The 16,122-nt window shown below is 33.6% G+C and overlaps 1 protein-coding gene across 4 annotated transcripts in view; it reads right to left on the reverse strand.

Moving 5' to 3' along the window:
• SLC25A12 (solute carrier family 25 member 12) overlaps nt 1–16,122 on the reverse strand; it is a 45,295-nt gene that overhangs the window by 22,105 nt on the left and 7,068 nt on the right. For 2 of the 4 annotated variants that reach the window (XM_072341375.1, XM_072341376.1), the window contains exons 3-7: nt 15,596–15,738; nt 11,733–11,836; nt 10,937–11,052; nt 1,486–1,625; nt 635–781 (exon numbers count right to left, since the gene is read on the reverse strand). In XM_072341375.1, the coding sequence (XP_072197476.1) occupies nt 635–781; nt 1,486–1,625; nt 10,937–11,052; nt 11,733–11,761 (432 nt within the window). In that variant the 5' untranslated portion in view covers nt 11,762–11,836; nt 15,596–15,738. The remainder of the gene's footprint in view (nt 1–634; nt 782–1,485; nt 1,626–10,936; nt 11,053–11,732; nt 11,837–15,595; nt 15,739–16,122) is intronic. The other 2 variants (XM_072341373.1, XM_072341374.1) reach the window with 1 other exon arrangement.

Raw genomic sequence — 16,122 nt, forward strand, 5'->3', positions numbered from 1 at the left:
ATTACAGATATGTTCATTTGGGCAAGTAAGGAAAGAATTAAAGATATCTTTCTACTTCTGTAATTTTACGCCCCTTTTAATACAAATTCAACAGTAGAGCCATTAAATGGGATATTTTTTGGCATAAACTGTAATAAAGTTATCCTTTACCTTATAAACACTACCTGCAGATCTTGCCAGTCACAGCTGTAACCATTCTAACTCTACATGCTTATTTTCCAAACACTGAACTGGAAACAATGTAAGAGTGCATAAAAGGGCAAAACTGTAAGGAGTCTACACCCATTCTAGTCTGTTCTATATGGAAATCTAAAAATCAGATGCTTTAGCCTCAAATTTATATTCTTTCTGGGTAAAATATAGCTTGCTCTGCTTTAGGCAAAAGCACAGCAGACTAACTCAAACTGCATGCAATTGCACTTTAAGCCTGTAAACCAGACTGCAATATTTTCTACCACATAACTGAGAAGCGTTGCCATGTTTCATCCTGCCAACTCTACTACAAAGGTAATAATTTCTAGCACTGCAAAGGTAATAAACAGATAGGAAAAGAAAAAGTGGGATAGAAGCACTAATGTTTTAAAACTTCACAGCTATTAAACCCTGAACTCGAGACGTTTTTCTACACACTTACTGAAACTAAATTTTCTTCCACAATTGGTGACAGCATATGGGAGCGAAGGGTAACCATGACATCACTGAAGTCCAGCCCAGTAATCATGCCACTTTTATTTTTGTCCTTCAAAGCAAAGGCTTGTCTTGCATGTTCTGACTGCAGCTCCTACGATTAATATTCAGAAATAGTGTTTTAGCAAATTCTGTAACCCACTGTTCACAAAATTTTGACTTAGTTTAAGGTCAGTCCAAATAAAATAAGAATTCTGAGTATCAATTCATTCCATGCACAGATTCCTTCCTCCATCATAGAACAGCCCCTATTCAATCTCTTCAATTGAAAGGAAATATTCACTTTTACTAAATAATTTGAATAGCAATATTGGCATACTTAAGGCTGGCTGCTACACATTCCTTTATTAATCACTCAACTGCTAAAAAAATATGGATATTGATCTTAAAGATTCAGAGTCCAAGATTAAAAGTGATTGGGGTTACATGGTTAACAAGAACTGGTTATATTAAGGACATAATCTCAGGTTGAGGTTAGTTTCTGTATTAAATTCCTACAACAGAAAAAGGAGACTGCTCACTCAATGTTGTATCTGCACAAGGTTTCAACAATCAGTTAATTTCATAAAAAGAATATTTAATCCCACATATTTATAGGATGATATTCAAGCTAAAGGACAATAAGTAAGCACTCCTTAATGAACTCACATAGAAAAGTAACAGTTCGTTGCTGCTAGGATTAGTATCAGAGAATTGTGGCTACTACCAGGCTAAGATCAAAATGTATAGTGATACTAATTTACTTCTAGAGATAAAAATTGATTTCAGCTGTACTTTGAAAGAAGGTTAACAACTAACCTGAAGAAACTGAGTGAACTCTGTATAGTTAAGATGCTTCTTTCTGTTATGTCCAAAATGCAGCCGGATGAATTCACAGTCCCAGTTGAAGGGGATTTGATGATGAACAGTAGTTTGTTCAAATACTTCTTTGACATTTGCTTTAAGGAAAGGAAGGTACAGTAAATACAAACATACCAGGAAATGTATAAATTAAGCTTTAAGGAGCTGTTTAAAAAGTGTTTTGTTGGGAATAGTTACTAGCCATTACAATTACTAACTGAGCCTTTACAGACTTGCATAAGAACACATTTGCTATCCAGTGTAATACTTACTGTATTATTGCATAAAACTTTGGAGTGTTTTGCTTTAATTAAGCAGCCAGTCTTCCTTTTCCCTTGTACATGACAAATAAGAGCTAATTTACATTCTGATACAAAAAATCAATAGCGGTTCTCCATCTCTGCCAGGAGTCAAACTAAACACTTTATTAAGGGCACGCATACCTGGACTGCAATCTCAAAGGATATCTGTCATACTAAGTATAGTTTGATTGAAACTTGATTATTACAATCATACAGTCTGAACATGTCTGTTGAAGATAGGTATAAGAAATGCCATCTAAGACATATTATTAGCTCAGCAGAAAGCACCTTATTAAAAGCTTTTGATTAGGACTTATCAAAAAAATCGAATCCTATAAAACATAATTGGTAGTCTCTGTTATTAAAATGTTTTAAGACAAGTGAAGACAGAGATGTCCTCATACAAATGAAGAAAAACAAAGCTCTCCTTTCAAGATATGGAGTTCTCTATATGTATATGTACAACTGAAATATCAGTGCCTAGCATATCCAAAGTCAAAAGCCTCATTTAAATAAAAAAATGTTTCATTTATTCATACGCAACATCGCCACGCTGCAATACAAGTGTAGGTTTTGTGCAGATTATCTGAACAAATAAACAGTGCAGCTGGATGTCCATCCATGCCATGTGAACTCTTTTCAAACTCTACCTCAAAGTACCTGGATTGATTGTTAGCTTTCATTCACCAATCTCAAACCTGCTAACTGCCAAAATAAAATGTGGCATATAGCCCAAATTTAAAACAGAACACACATCATTTTAGCTGAAAACACCTCTGTTTTTTTATAAGTTTAGATTATTTGCTCAATACTCCATCGGTTTATCTGTTAATCAGACATATTAAGGGCGTACTGTTGAACTACTACTTTGAAACAGATCTGTCAAAAGACAAAATGTAATCAGAAAAACTTTAATGCCATTTTATCCTTCTGTCAAGACAGATTTACTTGCAGTGTGTTGCTTTCTCTGTGTTAAAGGACTGCTTGATTCATTCACTCTTTCAGATCTGTATCTACTGTAGTAGTGGGCAAATCACTCTATTGGTTTTATACTTTCAGTCAGGAAAGGAAATCTTTAGAACAAATATGTTTCAGAATGAGAACACACAGTAGGATTCTTTGCCTGGATCACTTGCTTCACAGATAGTTTGAGATTACCTATTTAAAGGGCAGACTACGACTATTGAGTGATTTAACTGTAATTTAGCCCTTACCTAAAGGTCAAACACTGACGATAGTTGAAGAACTGCAATTTAAACCAGTTTCCAATGCAAGCAAGGCTAAATGAGGTGTTCAGGTAAGCAGGAAACTTTAAAAACCTGACAACTTTCAATTGCCCATTCATATCTATTCACTGATACGCTAAGTGAGGGCTAAGAAAATAAGATAAAGCATCACATTCGTACCACTGAATTATATTATTTTGCCACATTTCCTTTGAAAGTTTTGTCTGTAGTAGATTTACTCGCCACTGCTACAGAAACCAGGAGAGGTAAAGTTAAATTGACTGCGGCTTCTGACCAAACTGACTTGAGTTTTCATGTACTACAAATAAGATTGATGTAACTCATGGTTAAACCTGCAAAATGGCACTGAACTGTAAGGGGAGCATAAGACTGGTCTCTAAAATGGATTTATTGGCTTGGCTTCTAGTGTATAAGCATGGTATCTGCTAAAGACTAAACATCTGTAAAATTGACTGCCTTTATAAAGTCTTCTAGTAATCACTAAGGGAAACACGCTGAGGCAGCCAGAAAATGTAAATTGTATTATTTAACACCAGTTTCCAGCAATTATTTCACAATGGTAGAGGATGGTTAGGAAAAAAAAAAAAAAAAAAAAAAAAAAAAAAGTCTCTTTTTTTTTTTTCCTATATGAAAATATTCATATGTGTTCACACAGACAAAACTTCCAATGATTTTTAATGAGACTGAAACAGCTAGTCTTTCCATTACTCTCCCTCCAGCATTTAATTGAGGGTTAGCTTTCAACGCTATTGGTTTTCCTTCCAAAAACCTTTATAATTACTCATCAAAATATCACAGGCTGAGATTCTTCACCACATAAAAATAACACTGGTAAATAGATTAATAAATCTATATTCAATAATTGAGTACATTGGCACATAAGAATCTCAGCAGCAGCCAGCAAGCTTTAAAAAATGGTATCCAGATTATACTGTGGCTTCTCTGAAAACTGAGACACCTTATCCACCTTTCAGCAGTTAACAATAACTGACAATCAGCAACGTGTACATGTTGTTATGGCAATGTGAGTTTAAATACATGGACTGTATCTCATGCTTATCCTCACGTTACCTTTGCTTATGAAACATTTGAGTAGCAGGATCAAAAGCATGTATCAGTTATAAATAAATCAGTTGTAAATAACTGACAGAATTAAAACTATTGAAACTCTAAATAAAATTTTCCAAAGCTGTTCAGGATTCTCAAACATCTCAAATTAACCACTAAGATTTACTACTTTTATACCCAAGGAAGCAATGCTTTCTTCATATCAAGAACACCTCCTTTAATCCAATTCTGTTGGCTTTTCTAACATTTCAAAGTAAATAGTCACCACTATTAATAACAACTCTATGAGGAGAAAAGCTACAAACAGACAATCACACTTCAGGGATTATACACAATGTGATCATGACCCACACTTTCACCACTTTCAATTATGTTCAAATATCTGATTTTTAACTATGTTTTTGCAGACTACAAAGCAATGATAACAAAGAAAATATCTAGATAACATTAAGATATAGCTATTGCTTTTTCTTCTTTTTTTTTTTTTTTTTTTTTTTTTTTTTATTTTTCAGTCAAAACCCACTAATGCTTCTAAATTAAGATAAACTACAAATCCTTCCAATTCCCAGCACAGCTAATTTGCAGGGGGCAAAAAAACAAATTATTTTAGCCCCTTTCATTTTAATACGACATTGTACAGAACGCACTCACTGTCCCTGTCAACGCATGTTGCTCATTTACTAATGTCTTCTCCTATACTCTCCTCACCTTTCTGCAGTGGAATGCTTTCTCACTGAGCAGATAACTTTATTTTTGAGCTTACGGCAAAGCATTTTCTTCTCATACAGGCATTTGAGTCAGTTTCCTGATAACACAGTCAAATTACTATCAGCCCCAGGAACAATAAACCCACTACTCTAGTGCGCTAGTACATTACCTCCAAGGCAACATGCATTCTCTCAAGATTGCCTCAGAATTTCCCCACCCAATCATTTTAAGCAAATTATAGATGCCTGAAGCAGCTATCTGCAGGCAGCATACACATGACTGGCTCAGTTCCCATCAATACCATTACCTTGCAGGCTCAGAAAGATGATATAAGAAAAACACATTCTTAGGCAAGAGTGAATTTCAGAGAAGGAGAAAGATTACTCTAAAATATAAACACCAAGAGATTCTGTTGATTAGGTTGAGATAAAGACCATAACACAACACCAACACAACTGAACAGAGCATCACACATCTAAATGCACAGAGAATACTGCTACAGTTCATGCTCTCTGAATAACATTTTTTGGTCCCATTCACGGTGGGGATGAGTTTGCTTCCTCAAGTACATCATGAGGTGTTATCAATTAATGATTTTTACTGAGAAGTCTCCAAAATTCAGAGTGAAAATCTCAAAATTCCAATGCAAACAGCATTTTTGCCATTCCCTCTCACAACTGAGACAGTGTTCTTAATGCTCATTAGACACACACACATAAATGAGATACTTTTAAGCACTAGCATAAATATGCCAGAAGTTAGTTGATTACGGTGTTTTTAAACATCTCCTCAGTCACCTATGGCCTCATTTGTATGAATTTCAGCCTCAGTGTGCACTGTGCATTTAATGTTTTCTATGCTGCTATTTTTCACTATTTCTACTAACAGCAAATTTCATGACTTTTCATTTTCAGTGTAAAAAAATCACAGATAAAAGGACTTCTATTACAAGCTTTGCAGCAGATGTGCATTAACAGTGATCCAAATATGAATGCAGTGAAAAAGACAAGTGGCAAGAAAAATGAGAAAACTAAACTAGAAATAGTTGCCTTGCATTTCTACCATTATTTTAAAAGATTACAACAGTAATTCTGATCAAGATTAATGACAGCCATAATAACGAATTGTCTATATATATAATGTTAATGTACAGTTCTCATTTTCAGTTCCCTCTTGCTGAACTCTGATTTTGAACTTAATACTATGGAGAACGTTTGAGATCTCCTTGTGTTCATAAGTCCTTTGTTATTATAAAAAATAAGGAAGTCTCCCATTAAACACTGCTCCAAAGTGTTTAAAACTGTGGTTTAAACCAGGAAATATCATAAAAAATCCAAATAAACAAACAAACGAAAAGACACCACAGAGAAAAGAAACACATCATTGTATCCTACACAGGTAGAATGAAATAAGCTAAAGGCAGCTTTAGAACAGGAAACTAATGTATGGCAAACAGAAATCAATTGCAGCTTTATATCACTGCACACTTAGTAAGAACACGGTGTTTTTCTTACATCCTCACATACACAGCCATGTGATCTTTCTGTCTACACTTTTAAAAATTACCAGCCTTTTTGGCTGCAAATAATATTTCACAGAGCCAAACCCTTAAGATTGAAAATGGTAGGATTTGGGGACAATCTAGCAGCTCTTTTGGAAGTGGTAGAGTAAGTACCAGGAGCGATGTATCTTTCCTGAAAAAATAGCACTCAAAACAGAGACTTATGACAGTGTACATTCAACTCCTTTCTCTTATTCTTCTCACTCACCTTCTTCATGTCTACCATGTCCTGTTTAAAGCAAATCTGAATCTTTCTTTCCCAGATTAAAATTTGTTGGCAAATGATTATTTTAAGAAAATAGATGGATGAGATTTCAGTAGCACAGTACACTCAACTCCTGAAGCAATTTCATTATATTGATACTTATTTCAATTCATCAGCATTGTAATTTTTACAAAGTTTCATTAATAGTTATCCAGTCCCTTTACTCCCCGTTTCTTCAAAGAAGAGCCATTATACTCCACATAATATTTTTAATAATATGTTGGGCTGCAGGATATTTTTTAAAGCCTCGTATTTGGTTTCATAAATACTTTCCAGTTTTCAAAAAAATAATTTTACAACTCTGAATATGGAATAATCATGATGGAAGTAAAATTGTTCCCAAATCTCACTGCTTTAGCTCTATCTATCCATCCACATCAGCACAGGTATTTAAATAAAAAATGATCTCCGAAATGCTCCAGTTTATCCAGTTTCTGAATGAAGTGACTCTACTCTGCAAAAATCATGAAAATTGTATATTCCAATTAGAAGTCATACAGTTCCGATCAATGTATGGTTTGTCCAAGGGACAAAATATAAAGAATTCTTTTATTTCTAGTTAGAAAAAGCATTTTGGGGGAGAAATTTCTGAGATGGTCAGACTTGTCTTTAATTGCAGCAAGTACCATCCATTTCAGTACAGAACATCTCCACGTAACTTGAACAGATTTAATGTGAAGATTTCCTCTAACATAAATTCAGATCAAAAGTCCTTTACAGGTCTTCCTTAGTGGAATAGCACTAACTTCATGGTCTGCTTTTAAATATTTCACTCATGTTAAGTATCTTGGTCGGTTACATCCCATGAAGAAAACAACAGAATGATTCTTCTTTTCTGGCCACAGGCAGAAACCCAAAACTAGAAAGATAATACGTTGAAAAAAATTAACACTTTATCTGCCTTAGCTGTCATCTTTTAAATATTTTATGATCAAAGCAATACCGTAAGGGATCATCAGCAACACATTTCCCATAAAATATTAACCTAGGAATCTTTCATGACTACATGAAAACTTTTAATCGTGACTTTTTTCCCTATTTCTTCATGATTAAAAAGTCAATTTCAATTATACCACCATGGGTTATTAAAATAGTTCTTTTATCACCTTCCATTCAGCAAGCCAATAAGTTGACCAGTGTCACTGAAATATGTAAAAAATACTGAAAACACTGTGCAACCAGTCTGCTCATATGAAGTAGGTCTAATTCAATTTTCTTGCAACAAACCTTAACTACAAAACATACTACCGACACATCTGTGGCAGTTAGTCACAGATTTCAGGATGTCAAAAAACTCCTGGAGAAATATTCCAAGGCAATAAGAAAGTAGAAGACATCCAAGCATCAAAATTAGCACACAGAAAGCATCTCAATTCAGCAGTTTGAATTGAATTAATACAATATTGCACTGACAAAGACATTGATTAGTGCAGCATAGCTGACACGTATTTCTACCTAACATTTTCTAAAGAATACATAATTATTTGCCCTTTTCTATTTCTCAAGTCAAAACACAGAGGCTATTTTGTAATGCATATTACATAATGGATCCCCACTGGAGTATTGGAAGGCAGACTTTTGCAGAGACAAATCACAGAGCAAGGGTAAAGAGAACTGCAATAAGTGTTGATGTACGGTCTGAGTTCATGTCAGTAACTAAGTTCTAGAAGCAAATGGGAATCTCCCTTGAACAACTTAAAAACATACATCCAAGTCTAAATAATCAATAAACACTTAACTCCCACCAGATAAGTGAAAAGCATGAGTAGATTAGGATAATTTTTGAAAATGCCATATAGTCATACTGAAATGACTTGGGGATACAGTCAGCTTGGGTGCAGAAGTAGCTTCTAATGTGGGACTGGAGCCAGCATGGCTTTCCTCTATTGTTGTGGTTTAAGCCCAATTTAAAAACATCAACATTAACTCATGTCCAACAAGGCCAGTGTTGGTTCAAGTCACTGACTTAACAGACCCATCCCAACCCTGTGTTCCACTCTCTAACATTTCCACTTCTTGTTCTAAAAGCACAATGAGGAAAAACTTCAATAAACCCATCTCAGTTATAGAAGGACATACAAATTTGAATTAGCTTCTGGATCAGTACAATCACATTCCCAAAGCATTGCATCTGAGGTAGAAAATCTTGACTCATGTTTGTTCCCATAATCAACATCATTTATCTGTAGACTGGATAAATTACCTGCTAATACGACTTCTCTAATAGTAATTTTCACACTAATTGGCTAAACTGAATTACAGTATATTTCTAATATTTTGCTATGACTTTCAGATGTTAATATGTAGAATTTTTAACTTATAGAGATGTATACAGTGAGTATGTTACATTTCACGGTGTAGTAATATTTATCTATAATTATCCTTACTTATTCAGACTTCTGCATGAAATGCAAAATCTACTAACTGAAGAGATAAAGTCTTTCCTTTCTTCTCAGCCACTGGGAAACATTCCTTGAAGAAAATGAGTGGTGCAAGTGTCATGTTTCACCTGGACCACCTTCCTCCAAAGACCTGGGAAAATCCTAATTTTATATATTCTCCTGTTTTCACGTGAAACTAAACTCTGTACCTTCCTGCTGATTTGGTGTGAAAATGAAAGAGGGCAGGTCACGATTAAGAAACAGTCTCTAAAGGAGACGAGATCAATTTATAAACTGCAGCATTACCGAATGTCATTTATCATTATTTGTGTTTTTCCTACATACATTAATTTGCATAATACTCCTACAAAGTAAAAATAAGTAGCCCATTTTACCAACAACATATAAAATGCAAATAAAAAGCAGAAGAGTGAGCTACAAAAGTAAGTACTTTTGATACGTTACAACTTATAATTAAATGCAGCCATAATTGCAACAGAATTTATTTTGCTAAAACAAGAGATCAATAGTAAATCTTAAACTCACTAGCAAGTTTGCTATTCAAGGTATATGTTATATGAGAAAAGCATGGAGAAAAGAATGTGCAATTGCTACAGTTTCTCTTGTTTGCATCGTTCTTTTAGCTTTAAGATAATAATGGAACAATGAAAGTAATAATTCAGTCTGATTGAGAAATCTGTCTACCACCTAAATTGTTTTCTGTTGTTTGACAGAACCAACTATTTCAAGTGTGTTTGTATCAGCTACAAAGTACATATCCCCATTTAGTGAGATCATTAGAGACACCATCATTAACATAGTCACACCAATTGTGAGTTTGTCTGCTTTCTAATGACTATATTTACTGACTTCACCTTAGTTTAATCCAAGATGTCGTGTGTCCAAATTGATTAGTATTTGACAATTCAGTTAATCATGTAACTTAATAGATGCCATGACTCGAGCAGTTTGTTTCCATACAAAGACACATGCATTATTTGTTTCAACTTCTTTTCAAAGTTGAAAGAGATTCCATAAAAACGAAGTAGTACAAACAGCAAGTGGTTACAAATCCAAGCACAGTAGGTATGTTCTTTATTGAGCAGTTCACTCTTATGGATAGAAATAACATGTAATTTTCATACAACTTTATTAAAATTCTTAGCATTTATTTATCTAATTTTCATAAAAGTACAAAGTTTTTAAAAACAAAACTTAGTCCTCCTTAAACTGCAGTGTTATTAAGTGACATGGTAAAGTGGAATTGTTAGCCTCAATCATTTTGTTCAATTACTAATATATGTTGAGAGGAAAAAGAGAAAAAAAAAAAAAAAAAAAAAAAAAAAAAAAAGAAACTTAAAGACCCTTATTTCTTCCTAATTATTTACTAATACATTATCCAGTTAGAAGTTACATTCATTATATTAAATTAAGACTTGCTGCTCAACTGGAGTATTAGACTAAGAACTCAAAAGATTAGATCTCCTCCATTTTTATTTTGAACCCTTACCATATTTAATGACAATTCTTCAAAGAGATGAGGAGAATCCAAACAAATTTTAAAATCTCTTCAAAAGGAAGGAGATCAAAATTCATGACACATAAGACTTTCACTTAGGATGATTCTGAACAAAATAGCATCTGAATTAAGTACTTCCAAGAAGATGAAAAATCTTGATTCAAAAAGATAGAGCAAAATATATTTTTACAACGCATTTCTCAAGCTTGTAAAACTTGGAAGAAAAAAAATTACTCATGCAAACTGTTTAAGGAAATGAGTAAAACTCTACACAAAATGTGTTTCTAGCTGTGATGAGCTATTTTTGCATTTATACCATTATCACTTTCTTAACTTGTTTTTCTTTAGACATTCTTACCAAATGTTACTTCTCCATTTCCACTCTTGTCAAATAACTGAAAAGCAACAATGAATATTGCATCTGGCGTGCACAAAACAGATTCAAATGCCAAAAATTCTTGAAAGGAAATCAACCTACAAAGGAAAATACAGAAGTTATGAAGATTTCGATAGATTACACACAATATCAATGACATTTTGTGTTTGATGCTCTAAAAATTCTGATCCAATTAATAAAATTAAATTCTAATACTCAAAAAGTAAGACTCTACACTAGAAATAAAGAGGTGTTTGTTATATTTGAGCAGTTACTTAAGCTTTATGTGGCTCACTTTCTTGTACCAGAAGAGGACTGGAATTCTTCATATCCATCAACAACAAAACATAATTCAATTCTCACTGAGTACCTACTATTTACTAACACATAAATTTAAGCAGACAGTACTTGATATATAAGAAACCCACAAAAGTTCTACCAGTATGAAATTCAAAGGTCTGTCATTATGTTACTAATTTTTATATTTCTCATGAGAAAGAAAAGCATTTAATGGAAGTATAGGAAGGTACTATACAATATATATATTCTTAAAGCAACATACTCATAATAAAGTTATACTTTACTATGTATATATTTAAAAAAAAAAAAATTGCACCTCAGAAATCACATGAACTTTGAGGTCATATAAAGCAAAGAAAGGACGAGAGAGAAAGAAACAATAAGAACGTTTGGATAGTTAAGACATGACCAAGGAAGCTAAGGATTTGAGTGTAACATTCTATCACAAGACAATGAGCTGTGTATGTGAGACATTCACCATATAGAAAAATGCAACTCGGGATGCATCAGGAGACCTGTTTTTAGTCGAGATGAGGAAGCAGCAGTATCACCAGACAGGGCTCTCACGACATCTCTGGAACGCTGCATACAAACCAAAGTCCTCATTTTCAACACATACAAACTCAGACTTGAATGGATGCACAGATAATATGACAATCACAAATAATTCCTCTAGAGAAACTTAGTTTATTGTGACAAGTAGAAAAAAAAAAAAAAAAAAAAAAATAGATGGGATCCTATATAAGAAAAGCTACAGCAAAACAAGCCTCAAGTCAGAAGATAAACGATCCTGATGGCACAAAAGAACAAAACTGCACTGTGTATCCGTAGGGATACATAGTGTGGTCATATACCATGGCCTTTAAAATAGTGCAAGCAAAATCCCTAGTTTTAAAAACACAGCTAGATTGATGAGAATTTTCCACTCAGTTTTAGGCTCTTGAGGACAGCAATAAGTGACAGGATATCTATGATTTATTTTAACACTGAATAAATTATCAGTGGGAATAAGAATTTTCAACATCTTAAAAATTAAATAAAAATTTACTACTTCATTAGATGCTGTTAAAACAAGTAGATACAAGTAGGTATCTCTTTCATTAAAAGTACAAAATTGATACGAATTTATAAGAGGAACTCTATAGGAGATTTGATAGTACATTTAGTAATTTTCATAGAAAATCATTAGCTTGTAATTATTTATACATAGATTGTTTATTGTTAAACACGTATAAAATCCTCTTAGGGGGAAAAAAATCAAACAATTCATTAGTTTACATAGTCCTTCTCTGTCAAAGTATATGCAAAGTAGAGTTGAGATACTTTAAACAAGACCATGTACTTTAACATACATGCATATATGCAGTATACAGAAAATACAGAAATAAATACGACTTTGGAACAAATTAAGACATGGAAAATATAGAACTACATTATTAATTTCTCATAAGTCTCCAGATGCAAAGTCAACTTCATGCAAAGGATGAGCCTGTTAGATAAAGGTCTAGTATAAAAAAAATTGAATATTCTTCAAGATAATTGGGAATATTCTTATTTACAAACACATTCACATACAAACACAAATCTAATGTTAATTCCTAACCAGGAAAATTTATAACAGACAAAATCAAGTGATGATCCATATAGAAATCATTCTTGTAGAAGCCTGAGCCTGAAAGAAATCATTCTCCAGAGGGCTCCCTTTAACAGTGCCTACAGCAAAAGGAGATAGACACATCCAACTTCTTTTCTATATATTCAGCTTGCAATGTCTAAAAGCAGGAATATTTCCAGCAATCCATCGTTATCAGGGTGAAAATAACAAAAGCTAGATTAAATGGAACAAAGGAACTTCCCATCCAAACACTATTCAAGCATCATTTTGTGAACCTGCTCTATTAAAGAGTCCATAACAATATCAAATCACTCATCTCTCATTTTATTGGTACCATTTTAAAAAATTCCATTCCTATTATTTCTTCTGTACTGTCACTCTTCAAAAGCACACCAAGTAAGCCACATGTTTACAGTTATTCTGCCTTTCCTTGTTTCCTACTACAACGTTTTGCTCTTTACCCACACAACACAGCTTCTGGACATAACATAACCTTGCTGTGACTGTAGATTAACTGAAACATTGGTTCTTTCTTCAGGAGTTCACTGAAGAACACACTTCCAATCTCTAAGAATGATATGCTGACAGGCAGAGTAGCCAGAAACCAGCAATTAAAATGTAGAATATGAAATGACTATTGAAATTTTACTGGTTTGGAGGCAGAACAACTTTTTTGTATTTTAAAACTTGAGTATCTACGATATCAGATAGGACTTATGTAACTGAGAAGGTGGTTTTGACACATACTTATATATGAGTCCATTATTAATAAAGAATATGTACCCTAACCCTAATTTTAAAAAGTAGTGCCAGCAATACAATAGCAATTCTGTGATACAGGAATGCTTAATAGCAGCATCAGTGAAATTCCACTGCATTTAACATATAACAGACAACTCTAATTTAGACCTCACCAAGCAAGCCTGGTAGATTTTGAAAACAGATACAGGAATGAAATTTCACAACGGGACCAAAGCTTCTCAATTACTTGCTGTGTGACCTTGGGCTGTCTTTTGATTTACAAATGTCTGCATGGAGTAAGACTGGTGATACTTCTTTAGACTTTATAAATTAACTTCTAAGACCTTGGAAAGATGTGATGTATTACCGGAATTCAGCAGATGACTACAATATTTATTAATGCTGCAGATTAAATTCTCTGTACTGATGATGCAGGATTTTGGCATATTACAGCTAGCTCTAAAAGGAGTAATATAAATGCAGAAATAAGTAAACCAGTGACAACATAGGTATAGCACTCCTCATGTGAATTAATGAGTAGAGAAATACAAATTAAAACACTTAAGAGAATACATTTCAGACAAGTATCAACAGGTATACGTTCAGTGTTTCCATACAGAAGTAGATGGAGCACACTTACCCATATCTGATTACCTCACTTCCAACATTACCCAGACTAAAAAAGAACTAAGAAAAGCTTATATTCACAGAGAGAACAACAAGAAAAAAAAAATGATGTCTCATTGTTGAGTTTTGTTGTAGCAATAAAACAAATTACTGACTTCTTACTGTAAGAAAGATCCTTTTATATAACATTTTGTGAAGAAAGGAACACCCTAAAAGACAATCAACAGCTTTCAGAGAAACAAGGTACTCAACATGTTAATTTAGCAGTCACTAGACAGACTATTATTTCAACAGATGTGTACATTTTCCATCTGTGCATTTTCAAATTGTGCAGTTTAAAATTGAAACAACACAACAAACTGGTGCCATGTATTACAAGCAGTGAGACAAGTTATTCGGATTTATCAGACATATATATGTATGTACATATTTCATTTATTATCAAAATGCTGCAAATTTATTTTTGGAAGCTATCATGTAACATTACGTCAAACAGCAGATTCCATACTCGTCACTTACTATAAAATGTATGCAGCATATAAAATTCTGTTTGTAAAGCACAGACACTGTGCAAGGATGCTGTGCAAACTAATAAAAAGTTCTTAAAATAAAGGAAAACAAAAACATTTAAGCAATGTCAAGGGTCAGGTTCAGACCCATAAAACCAAGGAAGTTAAGGGACTTCCAATTGAATATTTACACATTCTATTTTAACTGCAACTTTCTATCTCTTGTCTATAATGCACCCACTTCTTTCTGCAGTTTTGACCTCTGATTTGTCTTGATCTCTTCACTTAAAAAATGGCCATGCTTGCACACAGCAAAAGAAAATTCTTCTTTGAAGTCAAATAGGTTAGAGAGCACTACCTCACTGGAATGGACATTTAATATCTTAGTTTCAGGAAGAAGTCTAAAAGCAAGTAGTATCACCTATAAGCAATGCCAAAAAAGCTTTATGTGGTGAGACCCCAGTTGTTTGATATGAATTGTGCTCCTTTTCCACATTTCCATGTTTAATTGTGTGTACTAAGGAGTCATCTAGTCGTGGATGTGAGTACACAGACAATAACTTCTGCAAAGCAGTCACACTGCATGAAACTTATTTGCAGTATATCTTCCTCTGCATTTGCAGTAATTGCCAAATCTCCTTTAAAAGTGAACTCTACACTGTTAATCATGGTCTATTTTTCCTCAAGTTCCACAAATGTAGACTACTGCACTTGAGGAGAAAAACAAAACTTATCTAATTGGGCTTGAAGAATAATAAAATCAATAATGCACTTTAGAAGATGAAATTACCAAAGAAATACTCATTTACCAATGCATTACAGGCTTCTAATGGAAAACAAAATTCTCACCCATCTTTAGTTTGATCAGCCACTCCGGCCAACAGCTGTACTGTTTTAGGATTGTAACATGGATCTGTATAAAGTCCTAGGTATTTCTGCACAAAATCTTCAGGGGTCATGTAACGCTCTCCATCTTTCTCAACGCTGGCATACTAGAGAGATAACAAGAAAACAAAGCCACATAAAAATTAATCCACTTAGATATTAATTATCAGCAATTACCAAATAAACCTCTTTATTGAATATCACTCAAATACTGCAGCTAAATACAACTGCTCTGAAATTAAAGGATACGGTTAAAATATGCAATAGTGTTGTAATACTAGTTGGCCGTATTATCCCTGTGGAATAATGTATCCACATCAGGATCAATATCTTCTAAAAAAAAGACGATCATGCATTTTCATAAATGCTCAGGTAATTGTACGTATTTAAACTACAGCTTTACATTTGCACTGTGAAAACACAGCACAAAAGTCTTCTCAAAAGTTTCTAGTACAAGACATCTTCTAATTAACTGATCCTAATCACTCACA

The sequence above is a fragment of the Excalfactoria chinensis genome, chromosome 7, assembly GCF_039878825.1.
Source record: "Excalfactoria chinensis isolate bCotChi1 chromosome 7, bCotChi1.hap2, whole genome shotgun sequence".
Classification (NCBI taxonomy): Eukaryota; Metazoa; Chordata; class Aves; order Galliformes; family Phasianidae; genus Excalfactoria; species Excalfactoria chinensis.